Source organism: Bos indicus, chromosome 15 (genome assembly GCF_029378745.1).
Source record: "Bos indicus isolate NIAB-ARS_2022 breed Sahiwal x Tharparkar chromosome 15, NIAB-ARS_B.indTharparkar_mat_pri_1.0, whole genome shotgun sequence".
NCBI classification, from domain to species: Eukaryota; Metazoa; Chordata; class Mammalia; order Artiodactyla; family Bovidae; genus Bos; species Bos indicus.
Genome location: NC_091774.1, coordinates 52,414,000 through 52,430,712, shown reverse-complemented (window position 1 = coordinate 52,430,712; position 16,713 = coordinate 52,414,000). Strand labels below are relative to the sequence as shown.

At 43.9% G+C, this 16,713-nt stretch overlaps 1 protein-coding gene across 3 annotated transcripts in view; it reads left to right on the top strand.

Moving 5' to 3' along the window:
- CLPB (ClpB family mitochondrial disaggregase) overlaps positions 1 to 16,713 on the top strand; it is a 142,279-nt gene that overhangs the window by 53,698 nt on the left and 71,868 nt on the right. For 2 of the 3 annotated variants that reach the window (XM_070803845.1, XM_070803846.1), the window contains exons 4-5: positions 2,363 to 2,466; positions 8,790 to 8,879. In XM_070803845.1, the coding sequence (XP_070659946.1) occupies positions 2,363 to 2,466; positions 8,790 to 8,879 (194 nt within the window). The remainder of the gene's footprint in view (positions 1 to 2,362; positions 2,467 to 8,789; positions 8,880 to 16,713) is intronic. The other variant, XM_019975382.2, reaches the window with a different exon arrangement.

Genomic DNA, 16,713 nt, shown 5'->3' with positions numbered 1-16,713 from the left:
TCACCACATGACTTGTAGGATCTTAGTTCTCTGACCAGGGATTAAACCCAGACCCTGGTAGTGAAAGTACCAAATCCTAACCAGTGGATCACCAGGAAATTCCCTAGCATAATTTTTTTTAATGCTTGCAATTTATGCCTTCAAAAGCATTAATAGTTTTGAAGTCCAGTGAGCAAAAGATGAACATACTAAAAGAAAAATAGGCAAAGGACATTATTCATGAGAATAAAAACAATTGATTATTATAATTCATGAAAAAAGAAACACAACTGATTGCTAAAGATTTTTTTAAAGTCCAGCTTCACTAGTAATCAAAGAAATGCAAACTGAAACAGTGATGTGATTCCATTTTCTGTCTAACACATTTTCTGTGTCCAGATTAACACACTATTAAAAAGAAAAAAATGCCCTATTTGATGAAAGGGCTCCCCTCATAACTCAGTTAGTAAAGAATTCGCCTGCATTGCAGGCTGCCCTGGTTTGATTCCTGGGTCGGGAAGATCTGCTAGAGAATGGATAGGCTACCCACTCCAGTATTCTTGGGCTCCCCTTGTGGCTTCATTTGGTAAATAATCCACCTGCAATGTGGAGACCTGGGTTCAATTCCTGGGTTGGGAAGATCCCTTGGAGAAGGGAAAAGCTACCCACATTCTGGCCTGGAGAATTTCATGGACTATTGCAAAGAATCAGACACGACTGAGTGACCTTCAGTCACTCACTCACATTATGATGAAAGGAAGGCACAATAGTTACTCTCATCCTTCTTCTTTTGATAGTAGAAATAAAAATCACATTCTTTCTGAAAGGCAATTTAGTAACGTTTATCAAAAACCTTAAAAATGTTTATAGGTTTGATCTAGAAATTCATTTCTTAGGAATTTATTCAAAGGAAATTGTTATAGAAATATTAAAAATAATTATTTTATAGTTGGAGATTGGCTAAATGAAGTATGCTGCTGCTAAGTCGCTTCAGTCATGTCTGACTCTGTGCGACCCCATAGATGGCAGCCCACCAGGCTCCCCTGTCCCTGGGATTCTCCAGGCAAGAACACGGGAGTGGGTTGCCATTTCCTTCTCCATGAAGTATAGACAAGCCTTATGGTAGAATACTGTGCAGTCATTAAAAACAATGTCATAGACAAATATATAATAAATGGAAGAGGTATGTATATATTTAGGGAGAACTTATATTTGACCCCATTTTTTTTGGTAAATAAAAATGTGCATATGTTGGAAAAAACTGGAAAGATGTTATATATTCTAAAACAGTTTTTTTTGACTAGCTATATTTTCTAAATTTCTTATAGTGAACATGAACCTTTTTTGTTAGAAAAAAAAGTGGGGGGAATTATTAGCAGGAACATCACATAAGACAAGGGAAGCTAACATATAAAGAGCACTTCCTGGGTCAAGCACTGTGGTTGGTGCTTTATAAATTCACCTAATCTGATCTCACTGTGGAGCCTCCTGCCTGTCATCTTCTCCCTTCAGTCCATTCTCACACGGCTATAGGAGTGATTCTTCTAATAGCAAAGATTTAGAAGAGAACACACCAAACTATAAATAGTAATTACTCCTGGAATTTAGATTGAGGAGATGGCTATAAGAGACTTTCATTTTTCAACTTAGTATTTCAGTATGATTTGTACTGTGTGTGTGTGTGTGCATACATATGTAAGTGGGGAGGAAGAGCTTGTGTTGCCATGTCACTTCCCCAGCCCTTCAGTGGCTTACCTCATCTCCCACTTCTCTTCCACTTACACCCTCTGCTCCAGGTTCACTTTCTTCAGATGAAACTTCGTGCTTTTTTGCCTCCCAGGATTTGTGAATGCATTGGGTCCTCCCACTTCACCAACCTGGATCTGGTTATTCAGCATTTCACGTCTTTAATATCACATTCCCTGGGATGCCTTTCTTGATCCCCTCCCTTGGTTTCCTACCATACATGGTACTTTTCCCATCATAGCCTCCATCACACTTTGCTAGAATGTTATGGTAAATGTTGTCCTTCTCTGAAGAGACTGTAAGCTCCCTGAGGTCATGGACCCTAGTACCTAGAACAGTGACTTGAACATAGTAAGCATTTGATAAGTAGTTGAATAAAAACACTTCATATTTTATAGTTGTGGATCCTGAGCCTTAGGGAGGTGTTAGATAACTTGTCCAGAGCCTCTCAGCCAGTAACATATCAGAGCCAACTTTGCTACCCTTGTGTTCGATACTTGTAAAGTTCCTGTTCTTTCCACTGTACCACTCAGGTGAACAGAGGCAGAGCCAGTCCCTAAACATGCCTCAGAATTACAGTCTTTACTTCCTGGACCTTTCCTGTTTGTGACACTTATGTCTGTCTGATTTCTTCCAGTGTGGTGCAGGTCCTGCTTGCTGCTGGTGCTGACCCAAACCTTGGGGACGATTTTAGCAGTGTATACAAGACCGCCAAGGATCAGGGAATCCATTCTTTAGAAGGTAAGTGTGGACTACTGTGCTGTTCTGCGGGCCCTCCCCCCTGCGGCTTCTAGCAGCCGTTCTCCGTGCCAGTTCTACCAGCAACTCAGGTGAGAGCCTGCAAGTCGCTCATCCTCTGGGGACTTATGGATAACCCAAAGGCTTGGGGCAGATCCCCTTCACAGCCCCCTCTAGCTCTGTAATTTATGTCACTTCACGTCTTAAGGAATAAAATAGAGGCCTGATTTCGTAACTGAGGAGAGGAGTAGGAAAACCTTTTAACTGGTATTCTGCCAAAAGTGCCTCAACCTGTGGCGTCTCAGATGAGTGGACAATGAACCAGGTTTCCGTAAGATAATTAAGGCAACTGTGTGGAATGTGGATTCATTCTTTCTCTACTTCCTGCGGACTTAGCCTTCCCTAGCCCTGCCCCAGGACTAGAAACCAGCTTTACTGGTTCCCTTAGCCTCACAAGTCCCTCCACACTACCCTGAATACTATTTTTTCTCCCCCTCCTGTATGTGGAATATAGTCCTCTCTCTAGCACTGGCCCCTCAACTTACTCAGTGATCCAGGAAAAAGAGTGGACCTCCTCTGTACCTTGATGTCTGTGCTTGTAAAATGGAGTGGTCATCATTGCCGTGGTGGGGTATTGTGTGGGTGATTGCTTGGACTTCTCCAGAGGAAGGAGCCAATGTGCACATTTATCAGGGCTTGGTCACATCTGTTGGAAGGTACGTGGGCAAGTTAGTCTGAATTGCCTCTGGTGAGTAGTTTTTCGAAAGTGGAATTGAGAAGAGGGCAGGTTGATCTGACTTGCAGACAGAGATGAATATTTTACGTTTGAGCTTTGCTTGTCCAGATTGACTCCGCCGCCCACCCATTATCCTGGCTTACTCACAGAGCCTGAGATTCCCCTCACTTTCCCGCAACAGGACAGCTAAGCTGAGGCTGCTTTAGAGTTTTCAATGATGCCAGGAGAGACAGCCTTGCTGACTGTTCGAGGGTCAGAACATTGACCTGAGGGGAGGTTCAGCAGAGGGGAGAAGTATGTATGCTCAGCCCTCAGAACCGTCAGCAAGGCTGCCAGACTGACGTGGGTGTGTGGTAGCCTAGGGCGGAAGTGTCATTGCTGCCCCAGCAAAGTTTCTCATATCAGTAGCATGAGAAAAATGTCAAAAGCAGCAGAGCATTGCTACCCAGGTGAAATGTGAAGTTGCCCTCCCCTGCCTCTCCACCTCTGAACCTGCTCCTTCTCTGTCAAGCTCCCTTGCTGTAGCCCGATCCTCCACAGAGCCTTCTCTGCAACCTGTCCTCTGCTGCTCCTTTGAATGTTCTCTAAATCTTAGCCCTTTATATGGCTATTTGAACTCTGATCTGCTCATATGTCTTTTCTTTCCTCGTGAGCTGACAGTTCTATGTGCAGGCTGTGACCTATGCCACCTTGGATTCCTCACTGAGCTGGGGGACTTATATTCATTTTGTTTGCAGTCGAGAATTTCATGAGTGCCAGACTTGCCCTATATTTGCAGCCTGATGTGTGGGAACTCAGCTTAAAGGCTGTCTACCATTCACTCAGATGCAGCATTGCTACCCTCAGCTCTAGCTTCTGTTCCGGTGCTTTTACCAAAAAGCAAGGAGGAGCATTTGCTGAGGGGCAGGGCCAGGTAGAAGGGAAGGAACTATTCAGGGGCCTTCTTATCTGCTCTTGGGATCCAAACACCGCCCAGTAAGCATTTTTGATTTCACAGAATCTCAGTACTGTGAAGCCATCTAGTCCTGCCTCTGCTGTCACACCGGTCCCCACCCCTGCATTTCAAGTTTTGAACCTTTATGTTCTGGGGCTTCCCAGGTGGCTCAGTGGATAAAGAATCTACCTACAGTGCAGGAGTTGCAAGAGACGTGAGTTCGATCCCTGGGTCAGGAAGATCCCCTGAAGGAAGGGCATGGCAACCTGCTCCAGTATTCTTGCCTGGAGAATGCCATGGACAGAGGAGCCTGGCAGGCTGCAGTCCATAAGTCACAAGAGTCGGACACGACTGAAGCGGCTGAGCATGCATGCACCTTGGTGTTCAGCTTTCCAGGATGATGCTCATGTTCAGCATTCTAGATCAGTGGCAGCACACTTTTTCTGACAAGTGCCAGATAGTAACCATTTTAAAGCTTTGTGGGCCAGTTGGTCTCAGTTGTGGCTATTTAGCTTGGCCATTGTAGCATAGAACATAATACACAAATGAGTGTACATGGATGTGTTCCAATAAAACTTTATTTACAAAAGTTGGCAGCAGGCTGGATTTGGCCCATAGGCTGTAGTTTGCCAACTTTGTTTTAGATATTTTCTTTTTTCTCTCCTTCCTTTCTCTTTTCCTTCCTCCCTCGCTCCCTCCCATCCTCTCTCCTATCCTTCCTCCCTCCTTCCCTCCCTCCCTTGCTTCCTTCTCTTTCTTTGCCTTTTTAATCAACCTCCTTTGAATTTTTTTAACTCTTGTGCTAGCCAGCCTACATTCTAGGTAGGTAGGCAACAGAAATATTGGAACAGACTAATATATCTCTCATGAAATGCAGACTGAAATATTAACTATCTCTTAATTTATATGATCTGCAAATTTAGTGAATAGGCTTTCTATGGACTCATTTACTTATTCAAAAGTAATTTTAAAAATTTAATTGATTATTTTCCTATCTAGCAGGGACTGGTCTCAGCACTGTAAGACAAGCAAGGTCCCTGCCATCATGCACTTCATGTGCCAGTCTTTGATTACAGTGTTTATAAGGACTCTATTAAGTACAGAGCCCTGGAACTCATTCATGATCAGGACAATTTAGAAGCATTATTCAACAGTCAGAATTGTAAATCCTCCAAACTTCTTTCTTTTCTAGCCTCCATTTCTCCCATCTTGTCCACAAAATTGTAGGAGATTCTCTCAGATTTATTGCTGAAATAAAGACATGTTTAACATTTGTCTTAATTTGTTGCATAGGAATCCTTGCCCAGCAAGATGTTAGGTTATTCTGGCATGGTTTTGTATTATCCCTAGCAAACCCACACTGGTGCCCAGTAATCACCTAAGTGTTTCAGAACCATTAAATATAAATAAATTCTAGATTTAAGCAATAACTATCAACAATCATTCATAAGTTCACTGCTCTGTGGCTTGAAAGATCTAACTCATAGCTTTTTCTCCATTTTGAATTCCAGGCTGCCTTTGCTGGCTGTGGTTTTCTGGCAGTTCCTCTGATTTCCCTGGTGTGTCAGTGTGGATGTACTCTGCACTTGGACTTCATGTGCTCTGCTTTCTGACTCGGAACCTGGAGAGTGATGGTCCTTTATAATCATCTCAGAGTTCTCCTCTCCTTACTAGCCTAAGCCTTTAGCTCCTTGATAAACATACTTTTCTTTCCTTTTCCCATTTAGAAATATCTCATTCATTCATCCATTCAACCAGTATTTATTGATTGCCTACTGTATGCAAGTCACTGTACCCAGCTCAGGGTCATTTTCACTGAGGAAGTAGACAAAAACAAGAGTCTTGGTTTTTGGGGTTTTTTTTTAATTGGATTGACTTTTTCATGGGAAACTACCTGACCTGGGGATATGTGAGGAGGTTAAGGAGAAGAGTTACAAGCCCCTTGCCCAGAGTGTGTGCAGGCGAATTCATAGGAAAGTTCTTCAGTATTGGAGCATAGAGTCAGTGCCATCTAGTTCACTAAATTTCTAATAGATATTTCTGTGGGGCTCAGCCTGTGGTCAGTACTGAAGGGAAGTGTTGAGTTACAGTTTGACTTTGGCAAGACCTCCCTAAACCCCTGTAATATATCCCTTGTCTACTTTTTCAGTATTATTATGAAGTTGAAGAGATGTGATGTGTGAATCATAAAGTATTCTACAGTTACAACTGCTTATTAATTTGGTTCATTTATAATTGAGCATGTACTTCCTGAGTGCCAGGCACTCTGCCAGATGCTGGGAATAAATTAAAAGGAATATATATGATCTAGTCCCTCAATATATATGATCTGCTCTCTCAGTCAAGTAATAAGACAGACCTATGAACAGGCATCCCAGTGCAGACTGATAAATGCAAAGGTAGATGGATGTACAAAGGATATAGGTAGCACTTGTATAGGTAGTGATGCCCTCTTCCTGAGGGCAGACTGGTGTCTGGGAAGTGTCACAGGGTAAGTGACTTTGAATTGAGTCTTAAGGTTGAGTCAGAGACTGCCAGGCAGGCTAACCAGGATGGACTTTCCAGGCAGAAGGAACAACACATGCAGAGATAAGGGCTAAGTGATAGCAAGTAGAATCATCTGCCACAGTACTTAGAACAGCTAGAAGTAAGACCATAGGGGGAGGCAGGGTTCTACGTGGGAAGGACCCTGTAAGGCAATTCTAGGGAGCTCATAGTGTTTTCTAAAGGCCACTGAAGGATTTCAAGTAGAGGAATGCTCAGTTTACATTAGCAGTTTAGATGGACCGTTCTTATGGGATGGGAATGAATTGGAGAGGAGAGGTTAGCAATGGTTCTTAATGTTTTGATCCCTTTGAGAACTGGTTGAGAAACCATGGTCCTCTCCCTCAAAATGCACTTCTCACTTCTGGGGATTTCTAAAAGAAATATTTGGGAGTGGAGAGAAATAGATATTTGAAAAAGGAGGATATTGAGTACTCCATGGAATGTGGGAATTGATGGAAAAGGAGGCACCTGTCACCTTGGTTTCTGCTTTGGATGAACCATTGGATGAGTGGGTCTGCAGTTTAAAGACATCTGGCAGCATTTGCTTGGTAGTTAAAATAATGAATGTGACTGAAACTGCTTGAGGAAAGGGGTTAAAGCAAAGGGATAGGAGGACAAGTCCCTCATTCAGGATACCAGCATTTAAGGTGTTGGGAGGAGGAACGAGGATCCAGGCAAGGAGACTGAAAGGTATTGGAGAAGTTGCGTGGTTTTCTTCTCTCAGAGAGGTGCTCTGTGTCTGTCCTGCCTGCTCAGAATGGGCAGAGCCTAGAGAGAAAAGAAACCTCTTTGTTGCTGAGGCTTTGCTATCAGCTGCCTCCTTCACCATTCCTGGTGAACTGCTTCTCCTGTTTGGTATTTCTCTAGCAAGAAGCCTGCTCAGCTGGCATGTTACAGTGTCTTCCACTCTTGTCAGTGTTGGTGTTTCAGGGTAGAGAGCAGGGCTGTTGGTGCAGGTGTTAGTGCAATAAGGCTGTTGGCCTCATTGGCTGACTGTTCTGTTCTCTTCAGCTCTCGGAATGTCATCTTCAGAGGCACAGTGAGGCTTCAGAGCCAGGAAGTTATGGTTCACTTAAGCTCTGCAACCAGTCATGGGACCTTAAGCCACTTGAATTTTGGTTTTCTCATCTATAACATAGGGATGACAATACCCATCCTAAAGAGTCATTTGAATGACTAGAAATAATCGCATGTAAAGCACAGTAGCATATGATGAAGAACTTCTCTGTGGAGTTGGGTCTTTGCTCAATGAAAGGCAGGAAATTTGCCATAGAGGTACTGAGCAACTCACCACTCATGGGGTACTGACAGAGGCTGGCTGGCTGGCTGCCCATCAGGGATTCTGTAAAGGGTCATTAGATTATATTGCTTCCAGGTTCCTGTCAGCCATGTGATTTCCAAGGTTCTGGAAACTTTAGGCTTATCTTCAGAGCAAGTAATGTACTTTGAAGTAGGATTTGAGCCAGGCTTTGGATAGTGGAGAGAGGAGAAAAAAAGAAAAGATATTCTAAGCAGGGATCACGCTTGAGCAAAGGCACAGAGGGGACACATGAAGGGGAGCTTGGAGATCACAGCTACTTCTCTACCACTTCATCCCCTGATTCTGACCACATTCTATGCGGTGCCTTGAGCCCCACTCTAGGAGAGTCCCACTTGTAGCTGGCTGCTGGGTGTGGGCCCCAATCCTCAGGTGGAGGAGGCAGTAAATTAGTGGTAACAGTAAACAAGTCACCCAGTCAGGGATGCCCCTGGCTGCTTGTAAGTAACTGTTATAAACCTTGGGTGTCTGGGGCTGTCAAAAATGCACGCGAGCACTCTGAGCGCCTCTCATATACACAATTAAAACAATAAAACACGGCAGAAACGTAGCCAGAGCAGGCTGTAAATCAGCTTCTCTTCTCAGCTCCAAGTGGCGGCTAAATAAAGATGAGTTGTGCAGAAGCTGGGTTGGCACAGGGCCCTTCCTGGGATAGGGGCCTGCTTTGCCCCGCTGGACCTGCCAAGGCCAACCCTAACCCCACCCCCAGCCCGGGTGGCTCTCTTCCCATAGCTCCAAGGGCTGCAGGTCCTGGCCTGCTCCAGCTGACCTCCCCATCTCTGTGTCTTCAGATGGGGGACAGGACGATGCAAGCTGGCACATCACAAACCAGTGGACAAGTGCCCTGGAGTTCAGGAGATGGCTAGGAGTCCCCACTGGCGGTAATGGAACTGCTCTCTATAATATTTTTCCCTCTCCCCAGAACATTGCTAAGGAGTAGTCTTACCTTAGCTCATCTATTCAATATAAGTTAACACCCAGCACCCACTGCATGCCCAGCCCTACCCAGGCACAGCAGAGAGAATCTGTGCCCTTGGAGACAAACTGAAATGGGAATAATAATGGTTCCAAGGACATAACGGAGAAGGCAGTGGCACCCCACTCCAGTACTCTTGCCTGGAAAATCCCATGGACAGAGGAGCCTGGTAGGCTGCAGTCCATGGGGTCACTAAGAGTCGGACACGACTGAAGTGACTTAGCAGTAAGGACATAAGAATCACCTGTCTCAGAGTCCAAAGAGTGGCTTGGCCATCACCTGTGTGACCTTGGGCAATTCTCTATATCTCTGAGCCCTGATTTTCTCATCTATAGAGAATAAGATTTTTTACACCCTAGATGTAGTGTGTCAAAAACAGATTCCTGCCCCATTCCCAGATCCTGAGATTTTAATTCAGTGTGTCTGGGGTTGGACCTGAAATTTTGCATTTCTAACAGGCTCGCACTCTTTGAGTAGGTGATCTAGGCTATTTATGCTTGAACTGCTTTAAAAAAATTCATCTGGACCTTCTCCCTGGAAGAGACTCTTTTTTTCACTTGAAGTTTCATTCTTAGAGAGTCTGTGTGCTTAAGCATGGTATTATGGGTGTACAGAACACTTAATAGCTGTGACACCTAGGGCAATTTTCTGTACCTCTTAGAGGCTCTGTCTCCTTATATGTAAAATAAACATTAGTGGGAGAGTTAGAAGTAGTATGTTTATCCTTAGCCTAAAACCTAGAACATAGAAGGAATTCCATTAATGTAAATTTCTGTTTTTATATCATCATCATTATCGTCATCATACTCTTATAAAACTTCATTCAGTGTCTCTGACACAGTCTTCCAGTGCTTCAGTATCTCTACCACAGCCTTCAGCGGTAGCAAACTGTTATCTGTGAAGAGCTAAACATTATCTTCGAGTTCAAGGGATGGCTTGGCCATCACCGGTGTGACCTTGGGCAATTCTCTTTATCTCTCTGAGCCTTGATTGTCTCTTCTGTAGAGAATAATATATTCTATACCATAGGCTTATTACGAAGATCAAATTAAAATACTTACTAAATACTTGAGAAAATACAAGGTATCATACACATATAAGGTGCTGGCAATAATAATAATAAAGATTGATGACATGACCAAGATTATGTTTGACAAGGGTCCAGTCAGAGATGCTGATAACAAGGACTATCAGAGCTCAAAGAAGAGAATCTGTCTGAAGCTTCAGGAAATAAAATGGTATTTGAGCCTTGAAGTATAAGAAGGTTTTATAGAGCAACTGAGTTTTATAGCAACTGAGTATAAATTGTGTATAATCAGAGAAGTGTGTGAGCTTCCCTGATGGCTCAGCTAGTAAAGAATCCACTGCAGTGTGGGAAACCTGGGTTCAATCTCTGGCTTGGGAAGATCCCCTGGAGAAGGGAACAGCTACCCCACTCCAGTATTCTGGCCTGGAGAATTCTGTGGACTGTATAGTCCACGGGGTCGCAAAGAGTCGGACATGACTGAGCAACTTTCACTTTCACTTTTTCAGAGAAGGGCCTATGTTATGTCCAGAATTTTCAGAGGTGGGAAATGGAAAAAATATATTTCGGGGCAGCAAGTAAATTTGTTAGGGTGAAGCATCCATACAGCAGAAGATTCATTTTAGAGGGTAATGAGCAGTAAAGGTGCTGCTTTAAAGTGAGTAGGCTGGGGCCAGATCCAGATGCTTGGAGTTAACCTCTTAGGCAGAGAGGAGCCTTGCAGGTCCTAGAGGAGAGGGTACTACAGGAACTGACTCCTTCCACAGTGGAGAAGCAGGGGGAAAGTGATGGTAATAAGATGTGATGATAATAGCTGCAGCAGCAGGTTACATTTATTGATACTTAATTTATTGCATGCTCACAGCAACCCTGTGACGTAGGCACTGAGGGAAACTGAGGCAGAGAGATGATGTCAAATGCCAGCAGAACCATCTCATGCTCTCTAGAGAACCCAGCACCAACGTCAGCCAATATGTGCCCCACACTTGGCTCAAAACCTCTGATTTGTCCAAAGTCTTGGAAAATTTGGGAATCTGCCAGGCCAAAAGCTATTTGGGCAAGTTATTATTTTTAATAACGTCCCTGCCTCTTCCTCATCATTGTCAGAGCCTTGTCACACCTTCAGCACCAGTGGTTCTACATGTCATTTCTCAGCAGTGTCAGCCCCCGTAGAGTCACTCAAATGGACAATGCACTATCTATCCTTTAGGCCTTTTGGCCAACTTCAGGATTAAGTATAGCAGCTAGTTAGGTTAATTGTTTCCATCCTTTTAGCCCTCCACATCTATATATATGTTTGACTAGGAGGAGATAGACTAGTTGACATGTTTTATTAAAAATAATAAATTTGATGCATTTATAAAAATAAGGCAAAAATGGGATGGGGTGGCAAAGAACTATAGTCTTGTGATTTTTAACTGATTTACATATTTTGTATATAAATGTTTTTTCATCAAAAGTTCCAAATCAGGGGTGGGTCCCACACACCACGCAAAATATATTAGAGACATTTATATGGATAGCAGGAAGGGAGACAGAGAGCTGAAATTTTCCAGGCACCCAGTGATTGATGGGGGCTGAGGCTCCCCCTGACGCTTTATTGAGTTTCCGATGATTATCTCTCGCTGAGACATTTTTTACAGATGACGGTCGAGCTGTCACAATGGACCATGGGGGAAAAAAAACCAACAATAATAACACTTTAATCTTTTTACTGCACTGCTCCCTAGTATCTCAGATTCATCTTCCCTGACGCACGCAGTTCATTATTCTGCCCCTCCCTGGATGGGAAATAAAGGGAAATAAATATATATGTAGACACACTTACCCACATACATACACACACACCGAGTGTATATAAGAGACCACCCCAGAACCAGAGAGATGCAGAATTTATTGTTCTTTTTGCAAATGTTGAGGTTTATTAGTAGAGATGCTGGGTTGGCTTGGAATTGGCTATTAATTACAGCATTTTGTATTTGTTTTTTATTGCAAGTTTTTAGCATCTTGAAGAAAAGGCAGAAGAGAGGCAAGCAGGTGTAGAAATGAGGAGCACACAGGGACCAAGTTTGGCCAACTGAGTAGCACAGCTGGCAAAGAGGACAGGCTCCTTCCTCGTATTGTGGCCCTGCCCAGAGGAGCCCCAGACCTGGAAGAACCCTGCTTTGGTCAGGATCAGCGTAGGAGCAGGGGGATGGGAGATGGTGAGCCCAGGGTAATTATAGGACAAATCACAGGGCTCTGGATACCAGGGAGGATTAGGAGAGATGGGAAGTGGTGGAAATGTTGGTGGGTCTTTGCTGCTGCTGCTGTTAAGTCGCTTCAGTCATGTCTGACTCTGTGTGACCCCAGAGATGGCAGCCCCCCACACTCCCCCGTCCCTGGGATTCTCTAGGCTAGAACACCGGAGTGGGTTGCCATTTCCTTCTCCATGGTGGGTCTCTAGCTAACAGTATAACAGATAACAGTAACAGATTCCTAAGAGTTTGCCCATGTTTAGATTTTGGTTATGTGCAGGTGAGACGTGGGCTCTGGAAAGCTCTACCTGAGTCTGTGGTCAGATGAATGTCGTAGGCCAGAGAAGATGCCACACTGACTGTCTGGGGTCACAGGCAGAGTCAGCAACCTTTCATCTTAAGGTTCCAGGCTGACCTTCCTGCTCTCCCCCTTCTCTTCCTTGGGATGAGAGAAGATGGGCTTGGGGGTCCCTCTATGGGAAGGCTGCCCTTGACGTGTCTCCAGTAGAGTAAATGCTAGCTCAGTCTTCTCTTTAATTCATCAAACCTTTCTGACCTTCTGCTATGTGTTGGGTCTCATGTTACACTATGATTAGGTATAATGAGGTAAACAGGGTCCTGTTCTTAAGGAGAAATCTTCTAGTCTGTGGGCAGGGAGCATGGTGTTTGTGAGAACCATTTTTAAGTGGGGTCTAACCCTCCAGCCACAGACCAGCCTAGATGACCATTCTCTAGATGAAGGGCAAAGAGACCTGTAAGACACAGGGTCTTTCAAGATCCTCTTTTCTACTTGGAGAGACGTATTTATGGAACACCTGCAATGCTCAAGAGTGTATGCATGAAACAGTCTGAAAATACAAAAGATTATGTAAGAGAAAATGTTAACCAATTTGATGTGGACTGCACAATACTAGAAGGCAGAGAGGAGAGGGAGATCAGTGAAAATCAGACTTCTTGAGTTGTAAAGAATGGGTAAAACATTTATCTCCTTTTGTAGATAAACAAAAGGAAGAAATAGTGAAGCTGTGGTATAGAGAACAAAGTAACAGCCTTGGAGGTAAACAAACTAGCTTGGTTATTGACTGCCACCATGACCAGAAATAAGCTACATAACCTCTCTAAGTGCCAACTTCTTTTACTAAATAAGAATGATGACAGCCTAGTGTGATTCTTTCAAGGAAAATAGTTGTAAAGTTCCTCACACAGTACCTGGCACATAGTAAGTGCTCAGTAAATGGAGGCCATTATTTTCTTATTACTCCGAGTTTTAAACACACACACACACGACTCTTAGTCCTGGGATATTAGCCTTCAGAACTCACCTGTGACCCTCCACTAAGTATAAAATGGGCTCTCTGCAATGAGCCTTACCTATCCTACAGTGTTACCATAAGAGGTGGTTCTGGCCGTGGTTAGAGTGGCATCAGAAAGAGGAGAGGGGGACCGAATTGGTGGTACAGTAGTTAAGAATCCACCTGCCAGTGCAGGAGACATGGGTTCGATCCTGTTCTGAGAAGATCCTACACGCCGTGGAACAGCTAAGCCTGTGCGCCACAACTGCTGAGCCCCTGCTCTAGAGCCTGTGAGCTGCACCTGCTGAGCACACGAGCTACAACTGCTGAAGCCCATATACCCTAGAGCCTGTGCCCTGCAGCAAGAGAGGCTGCCACAGAGAGAAGCCTGAGCACTACAAGGAGGAATAGCCACTGCTCGCTGCAACTAGAGAAAGCCCACACACAGCAACAAAGGCCTAGTGTAACCAAAAATAAATATGGTAAATACATAAATTTTTTAAAAAGAAGAGGAAAGGGCACAAGAATAAATTTATTACCATGTATTGCACCTTAAAATGGCAACCCACTCCAGTATTCTTGCCTGGAGAATCCCATGGACAGAAGGAGTCTGGCGGGGTACAGTCCATGGGGTCGCAAAGAGTCGGACAGGACTGAGCGACTTCATACACACACACAGTACATGCCAGGCAATGTGCTCAGTTCCTTACACTTTTTAATAGAACAGCTTTATTGAGTAATTTACATACCACATAGTTTACTCATTTAAAGTGTGTAATTTTGTGGTTTATAGTATATTCACAAGAATTGTGCTGCTCTTACCACAATTTTAGAACATTTTCATCGCCCCATAAAGAAACCTCATACCCGTTATCAGTCATTCTGCACTTCTCTTAACGCTCTCTAGCTCTACACAACCAGTAATCTACTTTCTGTTTCCATAGATTTACAATTCATATAAATGGAATCATGCAATATGTGATCTTTTGTAGCTGAATTCTTTTTGACTTGTTTTCAGGGTTCGTCCGTGTTGTAGCATGTATCAATACTTCATTCCTCTTCATAGCTGAATAATATTCTATTGATGGCTATACCACATTTAGTTTATCCAGTTATCAATTGAGAGACATTTTGGTTGTTTTGACTTTTGACTATCATGAATAATGCTGCTGTGAATGTTTTTGTACCAATTTTTGTGTGAACATAGTGTTTTTTATTTTCTTGGGTGTATATCTAGGGTTGCTGGCTCATATAGTAACTCAGTACTTAGCCTTTTGAAGAACTACGAGACTGTTTTCCAAAGTGACAGCACCATTTACATTTCCATCAGTCACGCGTGAGGGGTCCAGGTTCTCAACATCCTCAGCAGCACTTGTTACTTCCTGTCTTTTTTACTTTAACCATTCTAGTGGATGTGATGTGGTATCTCATGGTTTTGATTTGCATTTCCCTGATGACTGATGATGTTGAGCATCTTTTCATGTGCTTTTAGGCCATTTGTATATCTTCTTTGGAGAAATACTTTCTCAGATTCTTTTTCCATTTTTAAATTGGTTTTGCTGTTCAGTCTTGTGAGGTAGGGTGATGATATCTATCTTGCAGATGAGAAAACAGATTCTCAAAGATGTTAATCTGATCAAAGTTGTACAGTGAGTTTTGCTTACCAGTCTGACTGACTCTGACCTTTATGCTGTTTCTGATACATAGTGCTGCCTACTGAGGATCCCTGGTAGGATCCTTTCATGGTGGTGGGGAGTTCTCACTAGCAGGAAGGGAGGAGTTAACAGTTTATTTAGAGACATTAGGACCAGGTAGGAGAGCCTCTGAAAGTCAACAGGGGAATGTGGATATATTACAGGTTACAGAACAGGGGAGGATATTTTAGTTTGAAAATTACATGTTAGTTTGTACCGTTTCCTAGGTATAGTCACTTCCTGCACCCTTCACTGTATCACATCATTTCAATGTTCACAGCAATACAATCTATAGATATCAGTGCTCCCATTTTATCAGGGAGAAATTTGAAGCTCAGAGGTCTGGAATAATTTTCCAGCATCACCAAAGTTTAGAATCCAGGTCTTTCCACCTCAGTATTCTGAGCTCTTCCCTTTCAGTGATACTTCGTAAAAGATTCTTTCAGTGTTACTTGCAGCATTTGTAAGCTCTTCAGGGCAGGGCCTCTTTATTGCCATGGCCCAGCCCATGGAAAGTATGCAATACTTTGCTGGATAAACAAGGAAACAGACTAGAATATATGGTACAGGAAGACCTAATTTAAGTTGGATTTTGGCAGGGAGAGGCAGTTTGAGTGAGACATTAGAGGTCTCCAGTATCCCAAGACTTGGTGTCTTAGGGGGCTTTGCTTTAACTTTCTACACATGGGATTTGGGAAGAACATTCTGGTGCCCAGACATCCTTGGCTTCCCTAGAGTGGAATCAGGCATTTGGAAATGGGATGGGTTTGGCCAGCCTTGCATCTTTCTTGTGATTATGGTTTCAGTGTGTCTGCCCTCTGATGCCCTCTCGCAACACCTACAGTCTTACTTGGGTTTCTCTTTCCTTGGACTTGGGGTATCTCTTCATGGCTGCTCCAGCAAAGCGCAGCCGCTGCTCCTTACCTTGGACGAGGGGTATCTCCTCACCGCCGCCCCTCCTGACCTTGAATGTGGAGTAGCTCCTCTCGGCCCTCCGCTTCTTGGACGTGGGGTTGCTCCTCCCAGCTGCTGCCCCTGGCCTCGGGCGTGGGGTTGCTCCTCCCAGCCGCTGCCCCGGGCCTCGGGCGTGGGGTAGCTCCTCCCGGCTGCCATCCCTGAGAATTAGAATGCGAAGGGCCCTCAGAGACTAGTCCAGTGCTTCTTACAAGTTACCCACATGATTCTCATGCCACTAAAGTTTATGAACCATGGATGTGAGAAAAACTCCTCACTTTAAACATAAGGAATCTGGGACATGGAAGGATTGAAATACATAGCAAGTTTAGTGGAAACCATTTTTAAATCCAATTCACTTTTCTCCTGGTCTTTTGTTCTTACTGTTCCCCATGCTGCTTAATTTGTCAACAAAAACTGTTGCCTGCCTATAGCTTTCAGAACAGAGTCCAAACCCCTTTCAGGATCAGGCCTCTGTCTGCCTGGGCAACCTCATCTGCGCCCATTGCTCCACCCGCCTTCATTCAGCATTCCAGGT